Source organism: Biomphalaria glabrata, chromosome 4 (assembly GCF_947242115.1).
Source record: "Biomphalaria glabrata chromosome 4, xgBioGlab47.1, whole genome shotgun sequence".
In the NCBI taxonomy this organism is placed as follows: domain Eukaryota; kingdom Metazoa; phylum Mollusca; class Gastropoda; family Planorbidae; genus Biomphalaria; species Biomphalaria glabrata.
In genome coordinates this window covers 51,565,444-51,576,344 of record NC_074714.1, presented here as the reverse complement: position 1 = coordinate 51,576,344, position 10,901 = coordinate 51,565,444, and the positions used below count along the sequence as shown (strand labels likewise).

At 34.1% G+C, this 10,901-nt stretch overlaps 1 protein-coding gene across 3 annotated transcripts; it reads right to left on the bottom strand.

Annotated features, from left to right (window-relative positions):
* Window positions 1-1,235: 1,235 nt before the first annotated feature.
* LOC106051139 (CCHC-type zinc finger nucleic acid binding protein-like) lies at window positions 1,236-10,661 on the bottom strand. Of its 3 annotated transcripts, XM_056028000.1 has the most exons (6): window positions 10,544-10,661; window positions 7,260-7,421; window positions 6,798-6,923; window positions 4,365-4,584; window positions 3,387-3,518; window positions 2,589-2,804 (listed from the first exon to the last, which is right to left on the bottom strand). In XM_056028000.1, exons 2-5 carry the CDS (start codon window positions 7,405-7,407, stop codon window positions 3,416-3,418), a joined length of 597 nt encoding a protein of 198 aa, XP_055883975.1. In that variant the 5' UTR covers window positions 7,408-7,421; window positions 10,544-10,661; the 3' UTR covers window positions 2,589-2,804; window positions 3,387-3,415. The 3 variants fall into 3 exon arrangements, with proteins under 3 accessions (XP_055883973.1, XP_055883974.1, XP_055883975.1); XM_056027998.1 differs by lacking the exon at window positions 3,387-3,518 and having other exon boundaries at window positions 1,236-2,804; XM_056027999.1 differs by lacking the exon at window positions 3,387-3,518 and having other exon boundaries at window positions 1,236-2,804; window positions 4,365-4,581.
* Between the last annotated feature and the right edge of the window lie 240 nt (window positions 10,662-10,901).

Sequence of the window (10,901 nt, the reverse complement as noted above, 5' to 3'; positions counted from 1 at the left end):
TCATTATAAAACATCAGAAAGGCCAGGTACACATGTAACTTCACATTCACCTATCCTTTGGTCTGCTGGGGCACCACACAAGATCTGTCAACCTTCTTTCTCCATTCTTCTCTTGTCATTTATCTTCAATAGAATTTCATTCTTTTCTTTCTGAAAATATTGAAACCTGCTTGGGTGTACCACTTTGGGGGCCGATTTTGAGTTTGTGTTTCCACACAAAATGTCTTTGTAACCTTTGGCTGGCAATTTACTTTGGTTTATTTTTAAAATATTTTTGAAAAGCCCCTATTTATTACATCTTTTTTTTTTTTTTAAATCTATAAATATTATTCCCATCAATTATTAATTTTGGTTGTGTAGCTTTTTTTGCAATCACTGGATGAAAAAAAAAATATGGTACTAACATCAGACAGTAGCCTAGAGATCTATATGTTATGGTGATGTCTTCCACTCTGAAGCTAAAAGATAAGTTTTTCAAACGACCAGGCAAACCTAGTTGCAAGCTGTACATTTTTCCACACTAGACACAGACCAAGCCATTGTCCATCATGGGTCTACTTAAGTTTATCCTGGTTTAAAAAATTCATTGGTCCAACTTTGTACATTTCCACCTCTATACACATCTTTTCTAGAAGGTTTATCTCTTCTGTTCTGATCTGAAAGCACTTGGCTTCCAAATCAGGTGCCAGGTTCAAATCCTGGTGAACAAACATATTTTTTATTTCAGCATCTTTAGGGCACCTCTGAGCCCACCCAGGTCAAATGCTGACCACAAACAGATGAGCATTGAATTACACCCTCTGCCCCATACATTGCAAGGTCTTAAAAGGTGGGAATTTAAAATGTATTTTTTTCTACTGGAAGTACTGTTGCTACAACTTCATCAGGAAATAGTAATTATCACTAAATAACCAAGATACTGGGCAAGAGGAAACAAAAGTAAATATACTTTCAGTTATCACAGCAAATTAAGTCCCAAAAGTTTACTTTCAAAGCTAAGATATTAAGAGGAGTAGTGCATTACATTATCAACCATGAGGAACAAATGAACATTATAATCATTTTTCCTGTAGCATTTCAATGCAAAACACATGCCCCAACCAAGTCTGTAAATTTGGACATCATTACTCAATAAAGTTAAAGATAATTGGCCACCATGTTTTTGTTTGGACTGGAGAAATGACCATAAAAAAGAAAAATATATAAAAATGTAATGACAAAGAAAAACACTGTAGTATCAGTACAAACAGTTTATTTTTTATGTACACACCCCCCTCTGCTTAACTTGAATAAAAGCAACAGGCAAAAGTCCTGATTGCCACAGTTTTGCAAACAGCCACATATTGTGAAAGACTACATAAAATACACCAATGGTACATGATAGTTTCTCAAATAAAAGTATGTTTGCACAACAGTAGAAACAGGTAAAGTAAGCTTGTAGCTTCAAAGAACAGCTGCCTTTACGAACCTCACCTCTGCTCAAGCTCTCCACCTCATGGACCAAACTGGGCTTTAAAACAAAACAATGAAGCTTGTAATCAAACTCTTCTGTCACAAATACAACAATCATGTTGGTAGATATTTACCAATCACTGACCTCCAGTATGACCAACTAAAACTATCCCTCCCCTCATGTTGAAATAATGTTAAGACAAAAGCTCCAATAACTGACTCATGGCTCATCCACACAAAGTAAGGCAAACAATCATTTTCAAGTTGCAGTATATGATAGAACAACTTGCTGTTTTGCTGTTGAACAATGTGTAAATATGTACACAAAAAATGCTAATAATAAAAATATTTTTTTTTGCTTTGAATAATTTTATGTTAAAATTGGTACAATTTCATTCATCTACATCTTTGAGCCATGTACATGAGTGTTTCACAATTTAATTACCAGTACTCGTCAAATACCTTCTAAAAGTGGTACCAGTATAGTATAAATGTTTCAATAAACAGAGCCAGGTTGACAATGGTACAATCAGGACATATTTCTTGCACAAATGTTCCAGTTTCTAACCCTCCAGAATTATTACTACCCCAAAATAGTTTTCCAGTGGACCCTTTAAAACTATAACCTGCTTTAAGGTAAACTAACAATTGAGGACTGAGAAATAAACAAAGCCATGACATTTTCTTAAAACTGGGTGGACAAAACTGTTGCACTAAAATAGTGAAGAAGAAAAAAAATCTAAACATTAAATAGTAACCAGAACCTAAGTTGACACATTAAAACATTACTTTTTGGCTCTTACAGCAACAGAAACAATTCATAAAACATGTATTAATGGGGAGAAAAAAATGTTTTCAAGAATATAGGAATTTATGTTTAGACTATTAGACCATTCAATAAAAATGTTGAAAAAAAAAATTTTAAATCCTTCAACCAGAATTTGATTATTTACATAATGATGATGTAACCAAGAAAAATAATCAACAAACCACTAGCTAAACTTTAAACACTCTTGATGTATATATCTTCTTACAGAAGCAGAAGTGAAAATTAAAACAACTTTAACTTACACAAGTAAAACATTAGTCCCTAGAGATCAATAAAAGTACAGAAACAACTGTAATGAAGAAATATGTATCAATTGATAAAAAGATTTTAATTAAAAAAAATGGCATTCCAGAAATGTATGAGCAACAAGTGTGATACCCAACTCCATCATGCTGCTGCCACCAAGTCATTAGATTCCACTGGACAATCTCTAGCAATGTGACCCATCTGATTACAATTGTAACATTGAGTCTTGCTGTTGCCCTCTGGGCAATCACGAGCCAAGTGATCAGTTGAGCCACATCTGAGAAATAGCAATAATGGATTATTAAGTGAAAGTATTACCATATGTATTTTATAACAGTAATGCAATCTGTTTAAAAAAAAAAAAAAAAAAAACTACCAGTATTTTAGAATTCTTATTTTTATAATTAATGAAAAACAACAAAACTAAAATTATCAGCAGTTAATCCATTTTTAAGCTAATAAGTAATAAAATTATGCCTAAAATAAAAAAGTAACATTTTAATTATTAAATAACTACCTAGTTTATGATCATAAAAAGGACTGCCCATTTATCAATATAGTAACTGATAAACTTTATATCAGTAGCTTATTTCAAAAGTACCCCAAGCATAAGTCATAAAAATACTTAGCTGGTGTATTTAAAGTTATATACTCTCAAAGTATATAATAAATGATTTATACTAAATGGTAATTATTTCTAATATGAGGTAATCTAATGCTTCTTGCACATTTAAATTTGTGTATTTGCACAATGCAACCAACCAAGCTTCCTCTAATTGCTCATTAAACCTAATTACACCAATACATCATATACAAAACGTCCTCCTCAACCTGTACCACGTGTTTCCTCTTTCCTCACCTCCTTCATGCCATCTTTTCTCCTCTCAATTAGTTCCACTTCACCTCTCTGCCTCGTCCTCTGTCAGACATATAGGGTCCAATACCTCTAGCAGATCTGTCTCTAGGAGAGCGAATGGGACCGACTCCTCCCCTGTTTAAATGATAGTCACCATCTCAAATCTCCACCTCCCTCTCCACATCTTTCACCATTCAAATGACTACAGTAACCAGGCTTCAAAATAACGAACAATCCACCACAATTTTCTCTTTTCAGGACATGCACCTGATTTTCTAAAGACAGTACACCCACACACTAGACAAGGACTAGCTCTACACATGATTGAACAACAGACATTTGCAAAACATAATAAAAACCAAAAAGAAGTTTACAAAAGTGTGCTCCTCAGAAACAACAACAAACCATATTTTTTTTACCACAGTAGAGCTTGTATATTTTTAGGAAACAAAATAAATACTAAGACAATTAAGGAGCTGAGTATACTGCCCCTTAAAGGAACTAACATTAACAAAACATGACGAACCAAAGTACATGTTCAACCATGACATAAAAAGTGAAAATGGGCAGAAATACATTATAAGAATGTTATTCTGAAACCTGGTTTGAAATTTTCCAATGCTAAAAATTTTAAAACATCAAAAAAACATTTATCCATGAAGAAAAATTTAAATTATCTTTTTAAAGACATACATGTTCTTTATTTTACTAATTATAAAGATTAGTTTTGTTATTACATACTTTCCTAAGTATAAAGTTAATTTTGTGTTTTGTTATAACATTTAACTTAGGATACTTGGTGGCTGTATGTGCATTCTAGTAATGCAAATTGAATCACAACATGATTAGTGCACTTACATTTTCTAACAAACCAAAGCACTAAATAGAAAAAATCCATCAATGAAGATTAAAGGTTACTTTTAATTAGTATTTTAAAACAATAATCGATACCATAAATATTATATCCGAAAAAAACAATACCTGTAGCAGTCTCGTCCTTGATTGCGTTGAGCAGTTGGGCATTCTCGAGAAATATGGCCAACACCACCACAGCCATAGCATTTTCTTTCATCTGGTCCACGATCCTCTGGGCAGTCACGAGCAAGATGACCATTCTCTCCACATCTATAGCATGGACGACTGCTTACTTCAGGACAATCTCGTTGGACATGACCAGGATTTTTGCAATTGTAGCAAGCTCCTTAAAGAAATAAGAACCTATTTATTTTCATTCTATTAAATGGTAAACTTTATAGTTAGAAGGTCATCATATCATTTATGCATGGACTACACATAATTTAATACCTGACTGCTACTTAGTTGCACATAAGATATCTTTAAAAATCAAACAAGAAAAAAAAAAATACTTATAAAAAAACTAATTAACAATAGTTAACTAATTGTTTGTTTTTTTATTGATTTTGTGTTGTCAGGAAAAAGAAATAATTGTGCAAAATTTCAACTTAATCTGAGATTGGGTGTGGGAGACAGAATGTGTTCAAATGTTTTATCATACAGAGTAAGTTGATATAAGCTTGGTAAAAATTGGAGTGTGCAGACCTGCCTACCAAAAAAAAAAAAAACAAATGTGTAACGCTGATGGTCAAAAAATGCGTATTTTGGCACCAGATTGTGTAACACGCGATCCACTATTTTGTCATTTATATTTTTGTATATATATATAATATTAGATGTCATGATTAGATCTACAATCTAAATCTAGATCAATAGAGATAATATCTAGACCAGATCTGGATCTATGTCTATATAATGAAAATAATCTACTCTAGATCTGGCTGGGCTCAAGAGTTTTTCTGATGCTGTGGATCCGCTACAAACGTAGGTCTAGTCCAAACTTTTGTAGGCCTACCTTCATCCTTGATCTATTCTATAAGACTAAGAATCTAGTCCAGATCTAGACTAGATGGTAGTAAATGTTATCGATCTAGATCAAGTCAATCTAAATCATACTATACCTAAATTGGATCTAGATTGTAGAGTAATGTAGAGAATCATGACATAACGTAATGACTAGCTAGACCTATTACTGTATAACAAGCTATCTAGATTCTAGATCTAGATTAGATATCGACAATGTCACTCAATGTGGTTTGAATCGATAGCACTTCAATAATTTTTTCTATACAAATGAATACAGGAATCAGGGATTCAACATAATTAATTTCTACTAATGAACTTACAAAAACAAAAGTCACGATGGTGTATCAGCTGACTGTACCAACCTGGTACCAACTCGCCACTCCCTCACTCTTGCGTTCTTTATTTCTAGACTAAATCTAATTGTTATTAAGAACCAATCAACGTATAGATCTGGACACAATGTGTTCCCCCACCCCCCAAACAGGACGGCTTAGCGTGACCTCTGTGACCGCTCGTAAGCTAGTCAAGAGAGGGGAAAAAAATATACAAAATGTGTAAAGAGACAAGTTAAATTCATACTTTCTTACTGGTGGTCATTTTTTGGGAGATTATGCGTAACGGTAGGCAGGTCTGAGTGTTTCTTAAACTGTACTATTGCAATACATGTATTTTTTCCGTGTTTTTCTTTTTTTTTATAGTTCATATCCAACCAACTTATCTTTTAAGAAAAAAACTAGGATGTACTTTTATGCCTACAATGAGCCACAAGTGAGCTTACTTGTGAGGTCTAAATACTTGGATGAAGTCTTAATGTTACATTATCTGATTATTGTTTCTATAAAGCAAGTAACTATTAGAGATCGTACCAGTGCCAAAGAAACCAAAAATAGATAGCTTAAATGATTTCCGCCCAGAAGCACTAACACCTATAGTTATGAAAAATATATGCTTAACTTGTAGCAAAAGTCAATAACAGCTTAGAGCCTCACTAATTTGCATATAAAGCAGCTAGGGGAACTGAGGATGCAATTCTATTGCTTTTGGACCAGCTTTATAAGCATATCGATACACCCAAAACATGCACAAGTCAACAACACCAAATCGTCAACTCGAGTACTATGTACAGGCGCTGATGATACTCAGTATCAAAGCTCGATAGAAGAGTTTACAAACTGGTGCATTGTCAACTTTCTAGAACTGAAAGTCACAAAAACTAAAGAACTTATAATAGATTTCAGAAAGAAAAAAACAAACTATATGTGAACTGCAAATAAACACCACATCTATAGAACAAGTGAAGGCATATAAATATCAAGGCGTTATTAATAACAAACTTTTGTGGGAAGACCACCTTGAACTCAAAGAAAGCTCAGCGACTTTTTTTTCTATACAAACTCAATAGCTAAGCAAGAAGATCCTAGATACTTTTTAAGGCGCGACTATACAAAATCTGCTACACTTGACTGTGAGGTGGAGAGATAAACAGAGCTTGTGGAGTTTTAAAAATTCACACAAAATGAAAAGATTCCTAACCTGAATCGATGTCTTTTTCACATTCTTTGGCAATGTGCCCCAACTGATTACATTTGTAACATCGATCTTGATCCATTCTACATTCTCTGGCAAAGTGGCCAGGTCTGTTGCATTTATAACATTTGTCTGAAACACAAGTGTATACACAGTTACAAAACCTGTGGGTTTAGGAATATATGAAACATGCATTTTCCACAAATAAGAACGATTTCAAGACTTAAACAAAACATTTTGCCAGACTAGGAATATAACTTGAGTTTGCCAATAGATTCCAAGCTAAACCTTTGACCATCATTTTCACAAAACTAATTAAGCCTCAAAGACACCAATGAATCGAAATATAGGTTTTAGATAGTAAACTTACTTTTTTATAAATTAAACAATTTAATATTGTATCACTATCGCAAACAAAACTACACCAAAAACCTAAATACTAATAAAGTTTTTAATCACTATACTTACCACCGCCTCTACCATTGCGAAAATCCATTCGAGATCCTCTATCTCTGCCACCAAAACCACCACCTCCACTACCACCTGGTCCACCGCTTCGGCAGTCTCTTGCCCAATGGCCAGGTCTTCCACACTTGTAACAGTCTCCTCCACTCATTCTTCAAATCAACTCTGTATTTAAGACAACATACAAACTTAATGTTTAACCAAGAAAATGTAGAAATTAATCATCATATTTGGTTTTTAAAAAAATGATTTGGTTATTTATGAAACACCCAAAATGTGTAGGCTTAGCCTCCCATCGACCCTGCCACTCTCGATAGGTGGCAGAGGCTATACTGTCTCAGGTCTGAGCAGGGAATTTGGGTTCCTGACACCGCTTCATTTAGCCTTTTAGGGCTCTCTTTGCTTCTCTGTCTGCCATTTTGTTTCCTCTATGCCCACATGAGTATGAGAGGGGATCCAGATGAAGATAACATCCCTGTGGTCAGCTGTTATTTAGTCTAAAAGCTTTAGGCTTTTATGTACCAACAATGGAATGTCAGTCTTCATCCGCCCCAAAGCTTGCAATGCAGATTTGGTATTGGAGCATATGAGATATTTCCTCCTGTCTGATGCTTTTACAGCTATGTTAGATCTAAGACTAAATTATTCTACACAAAATACTATATTGGCTAACATCCTGCATCATGAGCGTCACATGTGCATTAAATGATTAATCTTTTTTTTTTTTCCCTAATAAATAGTCTACAAAGCATAGGGTAGGTCTAAAAAGCTGTGTTAATTATAAATTGAAATGTCATACTATCTACAATGTTGAGTCATGAATACCTAACAATTGATTAACATGTATGTGCTTTTTTTTTTTTTTTTTAAATTAATCAATGAATCCTAATGCAGTCTTGATTAGGAAGATATTGAAACAAGAATAAAATAATACAAGTAGAGTAAAGGATGGTTGTCAGACACGCTAAGCCATTCTCCGGCCATTTTTAAGTTTCAAAATTCATAACTCTGTAATGGTCTAACCTATGAATAAACTGATGGTGTCAATGGATTCGTCATCCTTTTGTCTATAAAAATAGCTATTTTGTAATGTATCACTACGCATAGTTAAAATTAGATCTGATGTGAAGAGGGGTAGGTTGGGTTTTCTGATACGTAAAAGTTTTCGTCATGATTTTTGTCTCTGTAAAAGTTGTTGGCCGGTTTGGAGATTTATCGGACACTTCAAAGGAAATAGATGTCTTCTATATATTAAACATGTTATTATTAAGACATTTCATCCTTAAATTTATTATTCTGTACATTAGCGCAACGACACAAGCCATATTATCACTTTTCCCACGCTCCACGGTTTCATTCTCGGCTTGTAACTGACGTCACACCACGGCCACTACTTTGGGCCTAGCCTAGCTGGTCGCGCTAGGGGAAAAAATCGCCTCTGTTGGGGGGGAGAAGAGGAGGAATATTCTCTCTAGTCTATCTACGGGGCACTTTTTTTCCCCCGTAAAAACAGCTCCACTAGCGCAGTGCGTGCCTGTCTCACCTTAGCCTTTATGGTACCAGTCAGATAATTGCTAGTCTCCTGCTCTCTGTCTCACCTGCTTTTTTTTTTTTTAGAGCGTGTAATGGTATGCTTAAGAGACGTGGAAAAAGGGGGGGGGGGGGAGAGAGACTTCATGTAGTATACTCTCTTTTGATTTTGACAATCTCTTAGAATGTTGATGTTTCACACAATGGCCATTTAGCGCACCTGGTCGATCAATAATTGTAGGCTCGAAGTCTACAATGATATTGCTATTTTGACTTTTTTTTCAGCTGCCCATTGATGCCAATTTATTATTGTATACATGTGTGCACCTAAGTGCTATAACATTTGTACATATTTGTTGCATATTAAATGGTTTAAAATAAATGGTTATACGTTTTGCATACACCACATTACCTTTTTTTTTTTATAAATATGTTACGAATTTTTTTTTGTGAAACATTTAACAAACACACACAAGAACACATACATAACTTAAATATACATTTTCTACTATATTATTTTAACAAACAACAAAATTATTCTTGTAAATGTTTAAAAAAAAAAAAACAATAACAATTTGTTTATTTCCCCATAAGTACTGTGTCAAGTTATTTCCCTTTGATGACTAGCGTCATATGACGATATGTTTTCTTATTCAGAAAGGTAAAACTTGTTGGCCACCCCCTATTTACATGTTAAGTGGGAAAGGAGAGTCTGGGTTGTACAATTTATCTGTTTCTAGTGCCTATTTAGAAGCATTATATCTGGGTTTTAATTGGGTAATGCATCTAGGGGCTTAAAAATCGTCTTAGCTCCAGACCCTATCTCGTTCTTCCCCTTGGGAGAAAAAAAGCTAAGTTTTACAGTAGACTACTTTGACCCCAGATAAAATTACTTTCTCTCAATATAAAAGGGAGCTGTACGTGTCGGAAGTGTGACAAAATAGTCCATGCGCAATATTTATGCGGAAGTTGGATAGTAAACATTCAAATAAAGAAGATTTAATAATAATACATCGAGGTGTCCGATATGCGAGACGAAACCCGGGTGTCCGACAACCATCCTTTACTCTAATGATAGTATATTGATACACATAGACTATAATCTAGATTCTAGACTCTAGACTACATGTGTAGTAGATCTAGATCTAGACTGAATCTAGACTATAAAATATAAAACAAATCAAATTTAGAATGTAAACTTAAAACTGTAAAAAATCAACTCCGCCTAGAACTAGCTTGGGCTAGAGCCGCTAGACTCTCGGTTAGAGTAGAGCCTAGAGTCCTAGAGGTAGAGGCCAAGTCAAAACCTAGCCCTAACTCAGTCTCAGTAACTGCCTAACTCAGGCTAACCCAAACCAAACAAGTCACAAGTCAAGACATTAATGTCACATTACACTATGTGACTAAAGTTAAAATTACAGTACAGTAATCATTTCATAGTCTAAATTAGTCTAATTACTAGATTAGATTCTAGACTATACTATTACTCTAGAGTCCAGACACATGTCACTTGGTCTGGGATTGTGGTGCATGACACGGAGTCTAAATAAACTGGAAAAAAAAAGGTGGTTCAAAATCAAGCAAGTGATGATCAATAAAAACAAGTTTTCATAATCCATGATATTAATAAAAACCAACATATAGTATAGTATGATCTAAAAATACGTTCTGTAATGAAGGTGTGTGAGCTGCGGATAAAGAAAAAACCAATGTCAATTGACAATTAGTCTAGATCTAATCTATGATTAATTTCTTACCCTCCGATTATCACAACCTCAACACGACTCCCCCTCACCACGCTTGATTTCAGTTTGTATATTTTGCACACGGCTAAGCCTTTCCCCTGAACTATCCTAACCAGATAATATGTGAAAAGGTTCCTCATATTGAATAGAGGAAAAAATACTCTATGCAATTTGCAAAATATTTATTAGATTCCTTTCTCCATAGACTAATAACCATAAAAAAAAAAGATAACTTTGCAATTTATTTTAGAATAAATGACTGGAATATTTTTAATCTTTTTCTAAATTCAACGACTTCAATGACGCTTAGATTGTAGACCTATTTTTGGTAATAATTAGTTATGTTGACAATTGTTTTAGCTTCAGAAAA

Coding starts and splice junctions, on each gene's coding strand:
- LOC106051139 (XM_056027998.1), bottom strand. CDS start 7,407: ATGAGTGGAGGAGACTGTTACAAGTGTGGAAGACCTGGCCATTGGGCA. Junction 6,924..7,259: donor TCGCAATGGTAGAGGCGGTG/GTAAGTATAGTG, acceptor CTTGTGTTTCAG/ACAAATGTTATAAATGCAAC. Junction 4,585..6,797: donor TGAAAAAGACATCGATTCAG/GTTAGGAATCTT, acceptor TATTTCTTTAAG/GAGCTTGCTACAATTGCAAA.